General features: G+C 38.6%; 1 protein-coding gene across 1 annotated transcript in view; it reads left to right on the top strand.

Moving 5' to 3' along the window:
* Positions 1-21,770, top strand: part of ITGBL1 (integrin subunit beta like 1) — a 122,249-nt gene that overhangs the window by 29,719 nt on the left and 70,760 nt on the right. The window contains exons 2-6 of the mRNA XM_063304387.1: positions 4,362-4,508; positions 5,270-5,392; positions 12,406-12,546; positions 18,405-18,545; positions 21,524-21,670. Coding sequence (XP_063160457.1) covers positions 4,362-4,508; positions 5,270-5,392; positions 12,406-12,546; positions 18,405-18,545; positions 21,524-21,670 — 699 coding nt within the window. The remainder of the gene's footprint in view (positions 1-4,361; positions 4,509-5,269; positions 5,393-12,405; positions 12,547-18,404; positions 18,546-21,523; positions 21,671-21,770) is intronic.

The raw sequence follows: 21,770 nt of genomic DNA, 5'->3' as shown, positions 1-21,770 counted from the left end.
ATTAATGTTAATTATTTTATTTATTTATTTATGAAATTGATTTATATGGCTGCCCATCTCACAAATGTGACTTTGGGCAGCTAACAACATGTTAAAAGCAATAGTAAAAAACCCAATCTCAACAAAAGGTAAAAGCCAACAATTGTCGCCAAGGATATACCCCAGATTTTCTCAACTTTTTGACCCTGGAGGAACCCTTGAAATATTTTTCAGGCCTTGGGGAGCCTCTGCACATTCGGACTCAATTATAGGCCAGAAATTGCAAAATTATTATATTAGTTTCATGTGTAGGCCTGTATGTAGTATATGCATTAACAGTGTTCTTAAACTAAAAATAGAGAATGAAAGTTACCTCTTTAATGTGAAGTTGCCCGAATTTGAAATATTTTTTTAAATAAATTGTGATCTCCCAGGGAACCCCTAGTGGCCTCTCACAGAACCCCAGAATTCCACGGAACCCTGGTTGAGAAACCCTGATATACCCAAACAAAACTATCAACAAAAACCTACTTTCTGAACCCTGCTGTAATTCTCAAATTAGATCATGTGTGTATATGTTGTGTGGGCATATATGTATATGTGAACTAAATAACATTCCTATTGTGCAGGCAGGGTGTAAAACCGATGATTCTTTTGAAATTCCTTGGAGCTATGTAATGATGCTTTATCCTCTTTGTCAAGCTGGACAATAGTTACCGAACACTCCCATTCTCTCATTTTCTTTCTTGACTTCTAAATCCTCTGTCATTCAAGAGAGGATCAACCACAGGTAATTTCTTAAGCAATTCCACATAGGGCTTTCAGATTCAGATAAACTGTTTTGGAATTATCCTGTGGTCTATATTTTTTTAATGAGCCCAATTTAATCACTGTGACAGCTGAACATTTATTTATTTTTATCCCTGTAGGGTGCAGAAAGGAATTCCATATTTCAAGTCCTTTCACCTGTCTCCTAACATTCAATGGATTTTAATATATGTGTAATTCATAAATGTGGCCATTGGCCCATTTATTGACTTTTATTGAAAAGTGGTCTTTTGGTTGCTTGCAGCTCTTAAAAGATGAGCTGTAGAAATGAATAATCATCATGCTTTATCTACATATTAAAGGAAAATGTTGCCATCTCATTTTCTGGCCCTGTCTTATATTTTCACATTTCTGAAACACTGAGGTTTAGCAAAAGAGTTCTTTTTCTGACAAGGAGATACAGCATGTGTTTGGAACAAGTCGGTTTTCTTACTTTTTGTGTGTTAGGGTGCTTTAATTGCCTTGAAGAAGGGCAAAAAAAAAAAGGTATAACTTTATGGTGTATTTTATTTTATTTTTTCTGTAGGACAGGAAGATTAAATTCGGTGTAAATATAAAAGGCATTTAAATGCAACTATTATTTCTAAATATATAGATTTCTAAAGGTTCAATTAGCTGATGTATTAGAGATAAAAGAGAAAGCCAGTGTGGTATAATAGTTAAAGCATCAGGCTAAAGGCTAGGAGACTAGTCCCATCTTGGGCACAAAGCCAGCTGGGTGACCTTGGGCCAGTCACTCTCTCAGCCCTGGGAAGGAGACAATGGCAAACCACTTCTGAAAAACCTTGCCAAGAAAACTGCAGAGACTTCCCCAGGCAGTTGCCAGGAGTCAAAAACTGACCTGAAGGCGTGCATGTGCACACAAACAGAGATTAGGAGTGAAAGGAAATCTGTCTTTGCAACTGATACATCTTCTGGATTGGAATCTCATTTTGTCACTGCAGTAATTTGTTGAAATTCTTTTTCTTTCCTCTTTCTATCTTGCTGCATGAATATGAGGGGCCTGCATGTTCTTCTAGAAATCTGACAGAGAAACAGCGAAGGAAGGAGATCTGAGTTTTAGCCCTGCCTTAGGCACAGAAGCCAATGGAGTGACTTGGAATCAGTCACTTTTTCTGAGCTCTAGGAAGAAGACATGGCAAACCACTTCCAAAGATGTTGGCTGGAAAACTGCAGGGACTTGGTCAAGACTGATACAAAGGCAAAAAAAGAAAAAAACTTCACCAACATATTTGCCAAAATAAATACATGTGTTCTCACTAACCTGAAAGATATCTGTGACAGCTTAAAGGTTAATATATTTGTTAGGTCCCAAGTTTTGTAGTTTACAGTCCATGTCATCATACCATGGAGTAATAATTTGGAAAAGGTTGTGAGGATGGAAGGAGTGGGAATGGTAAAATATGATGGCAAAAGAAAACAAGATGTAGGAGGCAGAGAAGAAATAATTAGTACAAAATAATGGTGATTTATGAAACAGATGTTGGATGTGACACCTGGACCATAATGTAGGAGTCATTTTGTAGTTATTTATTTGAATGAAATCTGTGGCCAGTCCAAGTTTATGTTGCAGCAGGTTATTATACGTTTTTAACATTCTTTTAGAACATTTTATTTTGCAATAATGTGGTTTTTTCCTGTTGATGCTTATTTTATTTGGCTGTAGGGATTAAGGCTGCCTGGTTACCAGGCTAAAGAAGATTATGAAGGGCAGGCTGCTAAACTGACGTTTAAAGAACAAGGGAAAAATACCTCCCACACCTTTCCTGCAGATTTTTTTCCCCAGTCAACAGAAATTAACCTAATATTTCACCATGGACACAGGAAGAGAGAAAGTCTAACTGTTTTTATTTCATTAAAAATAGATTAAGTAGAAGATGTATTTATTTTATTTAATTTAATTTAAAAGTCAAATAAGTAAAATGAGTGAGAGGCAGTTTGGTGTAGTGGTTAAGGCACCAGGCTAGAAACTGGGAGACTGGGAGTTCTAGTCTCACCTTAGGTACAAAGCCAGCTGGGTGACCTTGGGCTAGTCCCTTTCTCTAAGCCATAGGGAGGAGGCAATGGCAAACCACTTCTGAAAAACTTTGCCAAGAAAACTGCAGGGACTTGTCTAGGCAGTCTCCAAGAACTGGACATGACTGAACAGATTAAAAAAAATGAGTGAAATGAATACATATTGATTTGGTCCAGGTTACTGACAACCAATGAAGTAGAAATCATGTCAGATTGATTCTTTCATGAAACATCATCTGTGTTCCCTCTGTTGTCTGTGCAATTTAGGAAAAGTCCCATGAGGCCTGTTTGTCCCCAGCACTATAGATACGTAGCCAAGTATCAGAGGGATGTTATATTTGTGCAGCCAGCCTCTATCTCCTGGTTCCTGGCTGCACAGATGGTTCCTCTGGTTCTAGAACACAGCCTTCAACTTAACATTTATTTTATTTATTTAAAAGATTTATATGGCCATCCATCTTAAACAACTCTGGGCGGCTCATGACAACAATAAAACCAATGACTGGTTTTACTAAACCAATGACTATAAACCAATCATAAAAACAGTAAAACAGTAAAACAAATATTTATTTATTTATTTAAAACATCATGTGGCCTTCTGTGAAATTTCAAACCCTTTATGCAGGAGATTAGTTCAGATCTCTAAAAGGGGTCTCTTTCCTGGAGCTGCTGTTTGGAAAGGAAAGAGGAGTTATATCATTTCAGAAATAAGGAGATCTGAAAGACGATGGAGATGCCTACTACTTTTAGCTCTGGACCCACCCACTGCTTGCTTCAGGTCCCCATAACAGATTATCCTTGAGTAAATGTGGCTCTCAATAGAAAAAAATATATATCCTTGCTTTTCCCATCCCTGAAATGTTCTCTACACTTCAGTGTATCTGTTACTAGAGAGCTGTTCACCTGATTTTACGTATGAGGGCATATGGTACAAAGAAAAACATCTGCCAAATAGCTAACTGATTTCCAAGGTGGAGTCAGATCTGTTTTGAAGAGAGACCACCTGTATCAATTTGTTCAAATTATAGTCATCATTGACAATATTAGTCTGATAGTCACTAAAATTAAAGAGGGAACTATAGGCTATCAGGAGATGCAAGTGATCAATAACTCACTAAGAGCAACATAAAAGTATAGTGGAACTAAACTATACATAAAAGTATAGTGGAAAAGACAATGTGGTATACTATTTCACAAGCAGCCTTTATCTAAAGAATCTATTTTCCTTCCTCTTCTTTTTAAAGTAGGAGGCATTTGCAAAGGTAGTTTTAAATGGAAGTCAGGATTCATATATATGATAGAAATGCTGTCAAGTTCTTTTATTTCATGAATGATTGTGCTAGTCAAACCATTTTGAGCAATAAGATTGCATAATAAACTCAAAACCATCTTCCAAGTTGCATTTAAATAGACTATAGTTAAGGACAATTATTAATAATTTTAGAACAAAAATTTATTACTTGGTGCAATGAATTCTTTATTTTGAGGAAGTAAATATGAAAATATATGTAAGATCTAACCTTTAACTACTTGTCTAGGCCATGGAAAGTGTGACTGTGGAAAGTGCAAATGTGATGAAGGTTGGTATGGAGATGCTTGTCAGTACCCAGCTACCTGCAATTTTACCCGGAGGAAAAGCAATGAAATGTGCAAGAATTCTCAAGACATTATTTGTTCAAATGCAGGTGAGATTTTTATTTTGATGGACTGATAAGTCGCATTGGTGAAGTAGTTTCTTAATCAATCATACAAAACATATTGTATGAAAGCATTTATCTAGTGTGAAAAATATAACATTTAATGGATATTATTAAGAAAGGAACTGAAAGACTCTTATATTCTTCTGTAGGCATTAAAAACTTGGCTTGTCCCCCAGGTACTATATGAGGAAGTTAAGTGCACCCATGGGCAGTGTATGTGTGTGTGTGCGCGCGCACGCTGATGTGGATGTGTGCACTGCCCTAGGTGTGATGGATCTGAAGTTTTGTTTATGTTTTAATTTACTGCCCAGAGTCATAAGTTGAATGGGCAGCCATATAAAGAGAAAAATAAATAAATAGAAATATCTCATGCCACTATCAGGAGACTGTTAAAGCAATCTATGGCAGAAACAGACTTTGGATTCTGTATACAGCTCTGGTTGCCAGACCCCCACCCCCCAAGTATTTTAGAACTGGACAAGTTGAAGAAAACGTCAGTCAAAATGATCAAGGAATAGAAACCAAGGAAGTTGCTCATCACACCGAGAGATCAGAATGCAGGATGAAGTAAACCAGCCTTTTATCTCTGCTAGAGGGACACTTTCTATGCCTTATTAATGACATAGATTATATAAAATTCTAAAAGAAATATAGGCCATGAAATCATACTTCCTTTTCAATGATAAACTGAAGAGTAATGATAAACTGTAATCCTAATGTCAGTACTGTGTTTCTGATGTTTACAGGAACTTGTCACTGTGGCAGATGTAAATGTGACAATTTAGAAGGAAATGGATTGATCCATGGTAAATACTGTGAGTGTGATGACAGAGAATGCATAGATGAAGAAACAGGCCTGATGTGTACAGGTGAGCATATTTAGAGCTATGCTAATCACAGCAAACATTCTTCAGATAATGATGCGCTAGCACTGAGGACATTTTTTTATAGGAAAGGGTCCTGCTCTAACTTGAGTTAGTCATCACTGAATACCACTGATTTGTCTGGGCCTTAATCACAGCTGTCCTTAGAGATAATTTGGGGCCAAGGCAATGAATTCTGCAGTTCCTAGCCATCATTTCCTTTCAGAGAAAGGAAATAGCTTTTTTTCCTATATTTTTCTTTGCAGAATTTCTGCCACCCAGAGGAACTCTGTAGCAGTAGTTGTAAAAATGACAGGGACAAAATTTAGAAAAGTACAGCCTTGTAGTATTCACAAGAAACAGATGATAAAAGAAGGGCAGTGCTTCTTTCTGTAGATCTGCATGGAAGTTCACTGCTGAAGCAGTTTGAAGATTACTCTGGGGACATTAGTAGCACTTTGGTTGGAAAGCAAAGAGCTTCAGAACATGCCTGGGAGCTTGCTAAGTACTATCTGCAATTTCTTAAATTAAACACAACTTTTCTCAGAATTGTACCTTGGCTGTGGAGGACAACTGCAAAATCCTGCTTTTGTTTCAGGAGCTACAAAGAGTACTACTGAAGGGTCCTTTTGCCTTTGAATATGATGCACTACACAACCCTAAAATTAGTGTCTTAGAACATTCCACTGCATATCAAGAAGGAAACAGCAAGGCAGGCAACCAACTGGCCCAGCAACAAAGAAAGGAATATTGTGTACATACACTTTCAGCAGTGCTGGAGGGCATAAACATCTGCAAGGTAGTGGGCATGGCTTTGTGATCCAAGCTTCCATCCTTTTGAATGTTTATGATGATGATGCATTGACAAAAGGAGTGGAGCCTGGATTGCAATATCATACTCGCCAGCTCGCAGAGTTTGACCCCCTACAGATGTATACTTTCCTCCAAACTGGGTACGGGACCTAATTCAGAATAGTCTATGTACACCATAAGTCTTTCTTTTCCGCTTCATATTGTAACAGTTTAAACACTTGGTCCTTCCTTATGACCATAAGTTTAGCTGCAGGCAAATCAGCAGAGAACTGCAGCAGAATAGGCCATTCCTCCATTAGCCCAACTCAATGTTCCTATTACAAGAAATGCGATTTCACACAGTGTTTAATTAGAGATACGCAAGAGTCATTTGCAGGTTGGAAAGTGACCCTTGGAGGAGAGCAACTCAGTGGTGAAACGGCAGTCTGCATAACCTGCTGAAAACGTAGTATTACAGTTAGCCCACTCCTTTATCTAACTGATGTTTTAACTGAAGGTTTTATTTGTCATCAAATCTGAGAATAGAAGGTGTCTTTTCTTTTTGAGTCATAAATGTTTACTTCTGACATGAGGGCACTGATGGCCCACAAGAAGAACAACCACTCTACCTCTGAGCAGGCGCTTGGAAAGTTTGCCAAATGGATGAAAATGGACAAACTCATGGCTACCAGGAAAGAAACTGTATTTCTCCCCTCTCCCCCACCCGCTGATGTAACAAGCAGATCCATCCTTGGCAGACACAGATGAAAGCTTGGTTAATTTCCCAAATGCTGTATGCACCCCCACACTGGTATTTCTCACAGCACCTGAAGATCTTTGGAAGAAGAAGGACAGGGGTTCATTAGTAGGAGATAATTCAACATTAACTTTCATGCCCTTTCTTGGAGTGCTAAACTCCCCCTAGCTGTCTCCAACACAAAGTCCTGGAGGCCTGAATACAGCCAAGCATCTGGCCACTTCAGCTCAAGAGCGATAAGAGATAGCCTCCCTCCTCACAAGAGGGACACTACCAACCCCAAAGGAATTACACAATCCCATTGGAAAAATTGCTAATTGACTCTTAAATTACCCAAATTTACATCCATTTCATAGAATATAGCAGGATGCTCATCCCGTTTTAAAGATCATCAGTTTCTCAAGTATCCATCCCATTCAATAACTTTTTCCTGCAAGAGACTTGGGCTAGATAGTTATCACATCAACCAATGTAATACATCTCAGAGTATGACTGGGGAACATCCTAAAGATGGCATAGCAATTTTGATTAGTACAGAACTGAAAGCAAAATGCATCCCCCTTACACTCTTGAAACACTTAATGGTTTGTTCCTTGCTATACCTCAAAGAGATGGAAATCAACATGTTTAATATCTGTGCCCCTCTGCTTATAATGCAGGCAAGGACCAGAGCCTGCTGGAAGTGAATTTATAATTTTATAATCTCTGTACTGAAGCCCATCAGGCAGCTTCAGTTTTATTGGAAGGGGGGGATTTAAATACTAGAATGGTGTTAGCCAAGTCCTTTTTCAGAAGTTCCAGTGCTGCTTTGAGGAAATATCATTAGAGATCCCATTACTATCAATAGCTGCCAAGGTTTCATGATGGAACTTGTTAGCCAGACTAGCCAAACTGAATCCTTCCTGATTACATAATTGTAATAATGCAGTACATATTTGGTGCAATGATAAGAGTGCAACAGCCATCACTGAATGGTTAAAATCTTTACCTACTATGGAAATCCACACCAACTTAATCACCACTGAGTGTCTTGCAGACTTTATACAGCTGTTTGAATAGCTAATTACTTGAATGAAATCTGATCTGCATGCAGAAAAAAAAAAGGGCTAACTCAGGCTGTAAACCAAGTATGTGGCCTGATTGTGAAGGTATGCAGATGAAAAAGGCATTTATGGAAGTCTACCATCATCCTGCAGTGGTATACCAAGTGGCTTTCCTTAACACCAAACAATCCTACAAACCTCTGATAAAGAAGAGGAGAGCCAAAGTCATCAGGAAAACCTGGCAGATACTGATTCAATCTGTCAGAGAATGTCAATTTCATTTTGCTGGCCAGCTTTGGGAGAGCCAGTTTAGTGTAGTGGTTAAGGCACCAGACTAGAAACTGAGACACTGTGGGTTCTAATCCCGATTTAGGCATGAAGCCATCTGGGTGACCTTGGGCAGTCACTGGAAGGAAGCTGGCATTGGCAAACCACTTCCAAAATCTTGCCAATAAAACTGCAGAGACAAGTCAGTTGCCAGAAGTAGCCAACACTGACTTGAAGTCTCTCTCTCTCTCTCTCTCTCTCTCATTGTGTGGAAGATGTTTTACTGTAATGCTTGGGTCAAACAAGGGATGAGTACAATAACACTGATTTGAAGGCATGCTCACACACACACACACACACACAGGATTGGGCCTTCATCATGCACCCTCAAACCTGGTCAACCAAGAACCTATAGTAGTATGGGAGGCTCATTATAAAGCCCTATATGTATACTCAGAACATACATCTCACAGCTCCCTAACAGGGCTAGGAAAACTGGAAACATGCCCCCAGTTTTGGTGTTAGAAATAGTAATACTGATAAGATCTCTGAAGATGGACAAAGCTCCAGGCACTGAGCAAGTTCTACCAGAAGCTATAAAACTGAATCCCAACTGTGGGCACTAAATTAACTTCCTTCTTTACATCTATCAACCAGACTGGCCTCATAGCAAAGGATTGGGTGGTGGCAATTATTGTACCCATATTCAAGAAGAACAGCAAATAAGATTCTGCTGTCTATAGACCAGTTAGCCTACTGAGCATGATCAATACACTATAAGCTAACCATCTAAATACTAAACTTCAAGATTGGATTGAGGCTGAGAAAATTATTGGAGACACACCAGCTAGTTTTAGGGAGGCCTAGACAATCCTTGATCATATACTTGTTCTCCATCATCTTATCCAGAAGCAAATACAAAAACAGAAATCTCCCTTGTATATGCTACAGTATGTCTGGATTTCAAGTTTGCCTTTGATTGTGTCACTAGAAGCATTTTGTGGGGAAAAAAAACTGCAGCACATCAGTTGTTAAGCTGTTCCTTTTTTTGCTTCAAAACTTGTACTCAACTCAGGCTCCTCTTGCGCAGAATAACCATACAGGGAGAGGTCCATCAAGTCTCTTTATTCAATTTATCATATATTGACTCAATGGTATTAATTCATAACCCTAATTTCCATGTTCCCAGAAGACCTATTCTTTTGTATGCAGCTGCTGCTGCTATTGTACCCCAAATTCTGAGTGGGATCAGAAGACCAGTGAAATCTGTCATTCACTATAGCAAGCAATACAGGCTCATGCTCAATTATCATAAATCCAAAATCATAGCTGGGAAAAATGCTGAACAGAAAACCTGGCTTATAGAGGGCAATGATTCACACCTTCAAATACATAAGAGTAGTTTTTGACACCAAAGGATCAAGGAAAGCAGATGATGGCTAGACCTCTGACTGCAAGATGATCTTCTGCAGTCATTAAGCACTTCTTTTTCACTAAGTGTGGAGAGTTAGTTCCTGCTGCTGTTAAACTTTTTGTAGCCAAAACATTAATCAAGATTCTATAAGGTGCATGGATGGGAATATGTGTCAGAAAGAATGCTATGGAAATGATGCAGACACAATCATTTCTGAGAGCCAATCTAGCACCCCAAGATGTGTAACCAACACCATCAGACTTGAGGCAGGGTTGGCTAAACTACACGTTATGGCCTGGAGACTGATCATCTCTTACTGGCTGAAGATCCACATCTTTCTCAATGGCATACTAGTACTTGTACTGGCAGACGAAGAACAAGAAATACTCCATTCATCAGGTTGGAGTGATGCTATAGAATCCATTAGCATGTTATGGTCTTTCATCTGGTGCCAGCCAGACTGAGGTAGCCAGCTCAGGAAGCAGACACCACAAGGATTCCAGGAATGTTACTTATTGTCATAAAGTATAATAACAGAAACTTGAAAGCTTGTCAGAGTTTTTCTCTGCCCTATTTTATACAAACAGAATGAAAGGTTGAGTTGCCATTTCACATCCCTTCACAGTTACTTCCTTCCAAGGTCATCTTTACATTCCTCTACAGCTGGATTTCTTCTTGTACTGGGCTATGAAATGGGCAGACATCTACTTCTTCAAATAATAGATGGCATGGGGTATCCAACTGAAGATTAATGGGATCCCACCTAGCAGTACAACCTGGCTTTTAAGGGAATCTTGGGTGCTGGCCAAACATTTACTATAACATTTCTTGCCTGTTCCAGACTGATGAAGGATTTCTTTCAGGCATGGCATAATGTGTTACCTTCTGTGCTCTTACTCTAAAATCCCTTTATCTGAACAAACTTGTCTTTCGGTTTCAGAAGATATGGAAATCATTGCTCATGAACTGCTGTATTGCAGTTTCTACAGGGACATTTGGCATGTACTTATTTCACCTCTTCTGCACCAAGATGAACAGACTCTGTTTCAGGCGTCTCCTTTCTGATTCTAACACTAGCAGGGCCAGTATTGTGACTGAATTCTGGGTTGCTGCTGTTAAAACACACCATCAAATACCACCTCCCTGATTATAATATTTTCATGCTTTTATTTTATCTTTAGTTTTGATCACGTACTTTTTATCTGGATCATTGAAATGATAATAATAAGGTTGCAGCCAAGTGTTTTACCTGCTCCTTTCTGCCATTGTTCTTTCTGTCCCTGTGTGCCATCAGAAAATTGCCCAACATGTCATTCCCCACAAAAGAGCTCCAGAAAGAGTTGTGTTTTGGCAGAACAGATTGACAAATGACAGCAATTCTTATGATTATATTGATATAGTGCATAATGTAAATTAGTTTCAGATGTTCTCATTTCCAGGTGTTAAACTGGAAATAAGTAATTAAACCGGTTAAATTTGTGGGCACAGAGCCACATGCAGGGTAATCATATACATAGGAATACAGAAATAACTTCCCTTGGACCAGTGAGTAAATGGAACTTATACAAGGTGGCAGCACCAATTGGACTTTGGTGCTAATCTTAAAAACCAAAGCAGGACTGGACTTGATTGGTATTTGGATAGGAGACCACTAGAAATATCCGCACTGTAGTTTAGATTGAGCAGTCCCAAAAAATTCCTGGAAGAGGCAGTGGCAAACTACTATGTTATTGGAGTCCATCAAGTTACCAAGTGTTGAGCTTGATTCAAAAGAGATTTTATATATAGGATTGCAGTCTTTTCCTGTCATTACTCTGGCATATCTCTCCCAATGGCTCCATCAATACAGGAATAGTTCTAAGCTCAAATATAATTGATGTTCATAAATATTTTATGATTATGATAAACTGAAAATTTAAAACTCCATACATTCATATGCAAGGCTAGACATGTTTAAAAGATTCTGATATTTTAAAACTAAAACATAATGCTCAGTCTAGGCAAGAATAATCCCCAATATGGAGGGACTTGGTGACAAAATGGACACAGCATAAACAGTAGTCAAGGGGGGGAAAGTGAAGACTATATGAGGAAAAGCTTGAATGTTCCAAAACATGCAAAGTTGTAATTTGCTGAACAAGGGCTATAATTGGTTTAATCTGAACAGAGCTGCTTCTTCTTACTGTAGAGTGAAATGAAAGTAAGAAAGAAAAGAAGACTGTGTGCTATGTATTGATTAAACATATTGGGTTAGACCTGGTGCCAACAATGGAATCTTTAGTAATTTTCAAAATTACACTGTTGTAAAGGAAGAAAAAGAAAAGGTAAGTTCAAACATGGCGACATCTTGATATCGGTTCATTTAGTGACATTTGATGATTTCTGTAAAGATTTATATGCCCATCCAGACAGTTAAACTCATATGAACCAAAAAGGCTGATTAGATACAGGCTGACATGTACTTCACATTTTAGAACAGATGTGACACATTCATAGATTCATATTAATCAAACTGGTTCTCCAGAAGGCCAGAAAATGGCAACATGATTCTGAGTATCAACAGCTCTTCTTTTGGTGGGTCTTTTCAGAGATTATGGTGGTTTTGAGAGAAAACTGACTCCTGTTAAATTTCCATGATACCTATTTTTCAAACATCTAGGCTTAAAACTAATTTTTTTAAAGGAACTGAATAGTGTATGTTTCTGAAAAGAAAATCTTCACTGTCAACATTTTGTTTTGGGTTAAGGCCATGGCATGTGTTACTGTGGAAACTGTTACTGCGAGGCTGGTTGGCATGGCGATAAATGTGAACTCCAATGTGACATCACCCCCTGGGAGATCAAGAAGAGGTGTACCTCTCCAGATGGCAAAATCTGCAGCAACAGAGGTGTGTCATTCACCTTGGTTATGGGCTAAGTACACTTTTTCAACAAACCTTTGGCACTCTTCCAAAATTACAGGGCATGGGGAAAAATCAATTGATTGTTATTAGAAAAAGAGTGGTAGATATTGCTAACTATGAGCCAAGGCCAGCTTGTTCTATTTTATTTACCATCCAGTGTACTAACATAGTGAAATATTGTGAACAATCATCTGTGGCAGGAAGAGAGCCACCGTGGAGAAATGCTAGGAGATGTAGCTGAACAACTTCCAAAGCACCCTAAGTTCCTCACCTGTGTTTTATGATGAGTGTATGCTGTAGGTATGCACACACACCATACACATACATACTATCTATTATAATGTTCATATATAAGACCTCAGTATTATGGGAAGGGCACCAGCTTATGGAAGGAAGGCTGCTGAAAAATTACAAAGTGGGGTCAGCCAAAGCCTGTCAGTTATTCAGGTACTGTTAAATCACTGCATATGGAACAGCAATGGATGATGCTAATTCACATCTTGGCCTGTTCTGTTTCCATGCTCTTATGCTTTCAGAAAACAGCAAAAGCAGATGTCAATGCAGTTATGAAATACTGTACATTCTGATAGGCCCTTTTTCAGTCACGGAACAGAACAGAGCCTAACAACAAAGAGAATCTAGGCAAAATGAATGTTCAGACAGAGCTGCTAAGCAAAGAAATCAGAATATAGGAGGCTTCACTTTTCTTAGATGATACTGGATCTTCATGAAGATCAATTATCCTGGATGTAGCATTGCTCCTAGGGTGTGGCATGACATTATGACCAGGCACATCTTTGACTTTCTCCTACCTCTACCCTCTATATTGCATGAAGCATGGTTTTTATTTTGTGCATAAAATTAGATCTGTACAATGCAATGTCCCTATCAGTGAGATTTAGAAGACACTTCTCTGATGACTACAGTGTCAAATGATGTTCTTTCTACTTATGGAAGCATTGATTGTTTACTGAATTTGCGGGGTGAGTGTATGTGTGTGTGCGCAGACACATGCATTCTTGCTGTCAAGTTTGTAATTTGATGCTGCTGTTAAATGTATATTTTGGGTTGGATACAAACTTTGCAATATTTAAAATAGACTTCTTGAAATCAATAGGGGTTATGTTAGTCAAGACTAGCCTGTCCTCTTAATTCTGTTAAGTCAGCTTTAAACACAGCTAAGTCTAGACACAACCCAGTGTTTTAAAACTTATTTTATTAAGTTTTATTAAAGAGAACTGAAGGACTGTAGGAGATTTTTACATACTGATTGACTCAATGGAGACATTGCCTTTTATTTTTGATAGTTCAGTGTCTTGGATACCAATGGAGAGCATGTGGTCTCTAAATGCTGTGAATGGGTACATAGATAAGCGTTTGACTGCCATCATGAGAAATGGTACCCAGAATTGCTGATTTCATATCAGAACCAACTCAGAAGACATTACAAGCCACATTCCATTATGAGATAGTTAGCCCTCATCATCTTATGCTTAAAACAAAAATTGTGTCCAAATCCTTTGTATGTGCATGCTAATTTCTACCACTAATTTATCATTTCATTTTGATGCAAATATTTTTAATTTGAAGGGAATAAAAAAGGTTCATACATGGATTTACTGTATATTCATGAAAAGGTGAAAAAGGTGAAAGGTCCCCTGTGCAAGCAATGAGTCATATCTGACCCTTTGGGGGGATGCCTCTTTTGCGACGCTTTCTTGGCAGAATGTATATTCATAAACTGAAAAATGGTTGCTTTCACTAAGCAAATATTTAAAATATCAACTGTTGTTCCTCTGGCTACTGTCCAGACTTATTAGATTAAAACAAAAGTGCAAATCTCAAAATTCATCTCTTTACTAATCTCTACTGAGAAAACTCTGCCAAATGAGGAGCATCTAATTATCTTGAGAGCATTTATAAAACCCTCTCATCTTAATTATTCAGCAATTCAAAGCCTGGCTAAAATATTGAAATAATGTATATATAGATATTCCTAGAAACAATGCACAAATAATTGCTTGTCAGATTAGATCTTTAGCTCATTGAATAACAGATGATACCAACAGAAAGTTTAGACTAGACTGTAACATTTTGTAGATGAATTATTTGTCTGTTTATTGACATGGAACCTTATGATTGATGGAAATGTCATGATTCCATTGAAGGCAATCCTTTAAAAAATACTGTGTATGATTTTTGAAAAAAATTTCTGGTTAGCCACAGGAGTTCAGAAAGTATGCCCGAAAAGAGGAATATTATTGTATAAAAATACCCAAATAATCAAATGTTTAAGTTTTATTGTGAACCACCCAGAGTCCCCCTTTTGGGGGAGATGGGCAGTGATAAATTTAATAAATAAATAAATAAATAAATAAATAAATAAATAAGGGATATTGTATGGATTGACTCCCAAATAATTATGGCAGGGGTCAATGATTCCTATGTGCATACTTAATCATCTGACACATACTCTGGCTGTTCCCATATTTACATTTTGGATGGCATTAGCTTGTACCTCATTCCCATGATGGCATCAGTGAGTTCTTCCATATGGGTGGTGGTGGATTCTTTGATGAGCGTAGACATGGGCTGGGTGAAAGGTTACAATGACAAACCAAAACAGAGCTACCCCACAGTAAAGGCAATCTCATTTGGACACAGTTGCAAATGATGTCTTGGTGGATTCTGAATGAAAAATGCATGAGCCAAAATTATGGAGAACTGTCTGCTAGTATAATTTTGCGATTTGATTAGAAAACCTCTCGCTTAGTGAACAATGACGTTTTGGGAGCTTGCCATGTCTGTTATGTTACCTTGGAAACGTTTGTACCAAACTAGGAAAGGGATTGTTTAAAACCTTCTCTTAAACATTTGTGTCAAAAGTAATTTGTCCTGAAACACACCATTGCTGGGCAGCTGTAAACTGAACAGAGATACAAACTGCAGTTAATTCACAGGAGCAAGATGTGTGATTCTTGAGAAAAAGACATACAGTCTTTTAATTCAGAATCCATTTAGAAACTTTTCAGTTTTCAAAGTGCTTTGACATTTCAATTGTACTAGCTAGCATTTATTAGATATAAGTCTTAAATCTATCATGGATTTCCTTTTCCTTGTGATGCCAAAATCTGCCAGGATGGAGTCCTGAACAGTGTCCATTGCCATCCATTTTTTCTTTATTAGAAAAGTTTTAAAAATCTGATTTACAGATTTTGAAATTACATATAAACTAGATTTTTTTTCAAAGAAAAGCCCTATTTTTAAAAAAAGTATATTAAGTTGTAAAGCAAATCAATAAATGAAGTTTAAATTGATAAAGAGAAATTTACCAGGAAATTAGTTTATAATAGGGCTATATTCATATAAAGGGCTTATGTGGGTAATTACATATAGATCCAATCTCAGTTTCACATTTAAATAAGCGTCAGCCAAACCCAGCAGATGTTTAAAAAGGCAACTAGAGCAATCAGAGAACTGGCAACAAAATTCTACAAGAAGAGATGGAGGGAAATGGGTAGAAGAAGGCTCAGAGGGGAGGTAGTAGGCATGAAGAACCTGAAGTGGTATCAAAGAGAAGAAATAGAATATTTTCTATTATCCCAAATGCATAAAATAGAACATAGTCTTAATAAGACAGATTCCAAGTGAATGTAAGAAAAAACCTATGGTGATTTATGGAAATGGTAGTTTTCCCTTCAGTAGATGTCTTCAAGCAGAGACTGGATAGACATTCATTAGGGATACTTTAATTTGGATTCCTGCAGGGGATTGGACTCAATAATCTCAAAATCTCCTCCTAATTCCAATTCTGGAAAGATGTATTGAAAATTAATTTGGCATTTGAAAATTCATGTTCGGGATATTTCTTGACATCATTCTGAAATTACGTGCACACACACACAAACAAGAGCCAGTGTAGCATAGTGGTTAAGGTGTTGGCCTGGGACTGGGAGTGGGGAAACCCATATTCTAGTCTACCCTCAACCATGGAAACTCAGTGGGAGACTTGGAGCTATTCACTGTCTCTTGGCCCAACCAACCTCACACTTGGTGTGGGGGAACACCAGAAGTTGAAGTGCTGCCTTGAGCTCCTGAATTAAAGCTCTGAATACAAAAGTTATTGACAATTTATACCCGATCAATTTATCAGATATAAATTGATCTAAACTTCCCTTGTTTTCATGCAGTTAGTATTAATTAAATATGCATCTCAGATCTTGGGTTTCTAGATAGGGATTTCATACTCATACATTACATTGTTTGAGTGGTACAAGGCTACTTCAGCCATTTTTGAATGTTTCACATTGGTTAGAAAAAAAAAAGAATATATTCTAATTTGCATGCAATGATAAAAAGTGCAGCAGTGCAGAAAATAAGATGCCACTGAGGTCCAAATCTTTCTTGGTGACATGGAACTGGCTAGGTCTGGGAGAAAGCATAGAATAGAGCCTTTATTGACATGCCATCCATTCCCCAACTTTATTGATCCAAAGAAGTTAAACTCACTGCAAGTTTAGGGTATTACAGAAAACTGTTACAGAAGCTTGCAACTTGGCAACGTTTTGTGTAACAGGCTTGGAGCTATTTTTTCTTTGATAATGGCAGGAATAGAAAGACATGCTGTTTGAGGAGCAGACAGGAGGAATGGTAGTGGCTCTGACTCAAATGTGCACACACAAAACTCTGTAGATCTGTTTGCACAACACAGCAAGCCATGCTGCTTAGGTGTAAGCAAACACACTTGTCCAATTGCTCCTCTCTCTGAGCTGCACAGCATGGACACAGTAGCCCCCAGCTTGTTCAATGGCCTATCACACTGTGTGAACACAGGAACAATCCAGGGAGTGTCACCATGATTTGTTTTAAACTTTGTTTATGGAGATGATCACAGCAGAAGACCCTAGCACACTGCATTTGCTCAGCATGGTGAATCATAAGCAAGCTACCTACAGCAGTTCCAAGCCATGCCACACAAAGGGAGGAATGAGTGGGTGTGGGTTTGATAATACCAAGCAAACCTGGCCTATTCTGTGCAGTTTATGTTATCTGGGACTGACAGGAAGCTCTGGTGTAGGCTGGTCCATGAAGTCACGAAGAGTCGGAAGCGACTAAACAAATAAACAACAACAACAACAAAATGTTATCTGAGTATGCACCTAGTCCTAGAGGTCTTTGGTGAAAGATCCGAGAGACCTGAAATTGGTGCTCTTCAAAAGGGTCAAAGAACTTGTGTTACTCAGGATGAGTGAAAACATAAACTCATGAAAGCAAACCCACCCACATCCACACATTATACACACAGAGATCATCAAGACCAAAATAATACTATCTAGGAACCATCTGCATTTCCTTTATCTCATGCAAATGCTGACTTCCTCTAGTCAACATGTTCAGGAATGCAAAAATTTCCACTTGAGGTAGTCATTCAAATGCAGATGTTAAGTCAACAGTTATATATAGTCAGAACAATAGTTCTCAAGATTGTGTGGACTCTCAGTCTGATTTTTTGGGGCTTCCCAGAATACAGTTAACATCTGGTGTCCAATTGCTGATTTTCTGGAGTTCTGATTTTTCAATGAATATTTGGAGTAAAGGGACTAAAATTCAAATAATTTGGTTTAAAGTCTTTCAATCTTAAAAATAATATGCAGAAAGATTTTAAAAATGCACCTGTCTCTTGTAGCAATGCATCACCAATACACCCCTGTGGCCCATGAAGGACTTAGTTTCATGGCATCTGGCTGTGAAAGATTGCCCAGCCCTGTCATATTTCATTTAGTACAGAACTGAGTTGTTGATTTTTCTTTGATTTTGTTAAATACCAACTTTTCCCATCGTAGGAACCTGTGTATGTGGAGAATGCATATGCCATGATGTAGACCCGACTGGAGATTGGGGAGATATTCATGGAGACACTTGTGAATGTGATGAACGAAACTGCAAGGCAGTCTATGATCGATACTCAGATGATTTCTGTTCAGGTAAAAGGAATAATTCAAGGATTTAATGTGATCTGCATGAACTCAGGGAAAGATTGAATATGCTTTATGATGGAAACTGCAATGGAGCCAAAATGACAACACACATACACTGATATCATCCCATTAATGTCACGATTATAAACTTGTGCCCTGACTTCAGATACAAATACATAAGTCATGGGATTTGCATGATGACATCATCACACGTTCTGTCATTTTTTGCTTTTGTCCGTCCCTTGAGAAGGGAGAAGGTGATCTCCCTCCACAAGATTCCCACAAGATTTCTAGAAAGTGATCTGGTGGTTGGATCTGTACTTTGCCACATGAAGTGGTGTCCTCCCAAGTGGTCAGACTAAAATAATAGAGTTAGTATCATGTAGCAGTCACAGCTTTAAAGCCGAACAGCATATACAAATACAGTTGTGGTGTTTAATACAAAATCCAAAGGCATGGAGTCTAGTATCTTGCAACCTTTCCTCCTTTATGTTCAGAATAGTGACCAAATATTTATTTATTTTATTTCCCACCTTTATTTTGTACAACTCCAGGAAGTATATATAATGCTCCCTCCTGTTTTCCCCACAAGAACCCTGTCAGATGGGATGAGCTGGGAGAGAGCCAGTGGCCCAAAGTCACTCAGCAAATTGCCTGGGGAAGGGTTAAAACTCACAGGTGGTCAGTTTCTAGTCCAGTGCCTCCACCTCCACCAGACTGGCTCTCTAAACATCTAGTGCTTCTCAATTACAATCTGATGGAGCAAACAGGGGCCTGAAAAGGTGCCTTGCAGCAGGAGTGGACATCCTTAAGACTCTATATTCATTGCAGTCATGTCAGCTGAGCAGCAACAAAGCAACTGAGGAATCAGAAGGAGGCAGATGATATCATTCTGGCTTGGAACAAACTGAATCAGTGCCTGTCAGGTGAAAAGTTCTCATTTTTGAAGGAAAAATGTAAGGGGGAAACAAAGTCTGCAAAAATGTATTCAAACTGACCAACTGGAAATTATAAGCCAGCTTGTAAATATAAGTGCCTGCCTGGAACTAAATGAAACACTTGGGGTTAATTTAAAGACTTCATTCCCAAGATCTGGAAACCCTGTTGTTCAATTTTACCTTGTGGAGAGATACTTTCCATTGGAGATTCCCATACTCTCAATATTTCATTTCACTCCAAATTGCTGAGTGTTGTCTTCCTCAGAATAGATTTAAATAACAGATATTATTAAATAGCTCCTTCCAAAATCTCCAGCTGGAAAGAAATAATCCTCCTTCTAATAACCTCCCTCCCTCATAGATTCTAAGGATTAGAGAAAATAAGAAAGAGATGGGGGCTATGATGCAGTTTCCTGTGCCCAATTCCCTGTGAAGCAAAATTATGTAAAATTCTACCATTCCATACACATGACAGGCATGTGATAGAAAGTGATTATTTTATTTTATTTTATTTTATTTTATTTATTTACTACATATACAGTATATCATGTTTTTTCCCATCATGAAACTCAAGCAGAGTACACAAATTTCCCAGGAAGTCTTTTAGGAAATTTTTAGTTAAGAATTATATAAAACTGGGCCCTCCAGATGTTTTAGAACTTCAGCCCCCACCAATGCAGCTAGCAGGATGGAGAGGGTTTTTCAAACTGTACTTCAAGGAACACTAAGATTCCACAAGAACTTGATGGAGCTGCATAAGAGATTAAGGACAAGAAGGAAAAAAAAAGTTCATCTGAACGCAGCCAGTATTCTATCACTAGAGCTTTGCCTCTTGATCAGGGGGTCCACTTTTTTTTTTTAATTAACTAGCAGGTTCTGTGGCCTAAACAAGTTTGAAAACCTCTGATCTAGAGGACCCCAAATTGCCTACTTCTTATCTATGCCAGACTTGGCTAGTTCTCTAGACTGTGCCATTGTAACTATAGGGAAGCATACCGCATTGGTAACTGCCATGCTTGTTTAGGTAAAGGTAAAGGTTTCCCTTGACGTAAAGTCCAGTCGTGTCCGACTCTAGGGGGCGGTGCTCATCTCCGTTTCTAAGCCTTTAGAGCCGGCGTTGTCCATAGGACACTTCTGGGTCATGTGGCCAGCATGACTCACGGAACGCCGTTACCTTCCTGCCGAAGCGGTACCTATTGATCTACTCACATTTGCATGTTTTCGAACTGCTAGGTGAGCAGGAGCTGGGATGAGCAACGGGAGCTCACCCCGCCGCGCGGTTTCGAACCGCCGACCTTCTGATCGGCAGCTCAGCGGTTTAACCCGCAGCGCCACCACATCCCTTGCCATGCTTGTTTATTAGGTCTTAAATCCCCATAACTTAAACAGGAAGACAGAACCTTTCTCCTTGGTTTGCTGGGCTTCTAATGTTATAGAGTTGTGGAGTTCTTGGTGTTCTCTGAGCTTGGTGGTTTGTTTGCAGGTGTTTCACTACCCAATGAAACACCTGGGTAGTGAAAGGTCTGCAAGCAAACAACCAAGCTCAGAGAACACCAAAAACTCCACAGTTCAACCCTGAGCTACAGAAATTCTATTGGATAGGGAGTTATTTACATGAGAAACACTTAAAATTATATCTCAGATCTTCAGTTTGGTATATTGGAACTGTGACAGACTTCTGAGTGCCACCCTACCACAGTTTGCTCTAAGATGAGGAAGGACTAAAAAAAGTTAAATAAGTGCCAGAGACAGGGATGGTTGAGAAGCTCGGCTATGTGTGAAGAAATGGGAATATATAAATGTGCTCCCACTGTCCCCTTGGTCCAGGAGCCAGAAAAATATAAAGGTCCATTGAAGGAAGTTACAGGTATGATATGATATCCACAGAAAAGGGACAAACAAAATATGAAAACATGAACAGTAGCTGCAGGTAGGTAGTATTAATTCTACTCACTCTAGTAACATTTTAGCAGGAGCTCAGAGATTTTAGAGGACTACTGTGTGTGGAGATGGAGGTGAAATACATATTTTTGTTTTGCTGTTAAGGTCATGGCCAGTGTAACTGTGGACAATGTGACTGTAAAACAGGATGGACAGGGAAGAAGTGTGAACATCCAGCCTCTTGCCCCATCTCACCTGAAGAGAGCATTAGGAAATGTCAAGGAGATTCCCATCTACCATGTTCTGGCAGAGGTAGGTTACTTTGATTTTCCAGGATGATCACAATCCATTTGTGGGAAGCAATTTAGTTTCATCAAGCATGTACATTAGTTTACAGTCAAATATTTGTTTT

Source organism: Candoia aspera, chromosome 5, assembly GCF_035149785.1.
Source record: "Candoia aspera isolate rCanAsp1 chromosome 5, rCanAsp1.hap2, whole genome shotgun sequence".
Taxonomy (NCBI): Eukaryota; Metazoa; Chordata; class Lepidosauria; order Squamata; family Boidae; genus Candoia; species Candoia aspera.
The sequence above is the reverse complement of the archived record's forward strand: the minus strand, read 5'-3'. Positions and strand labels throughout refer to the sequence as shown.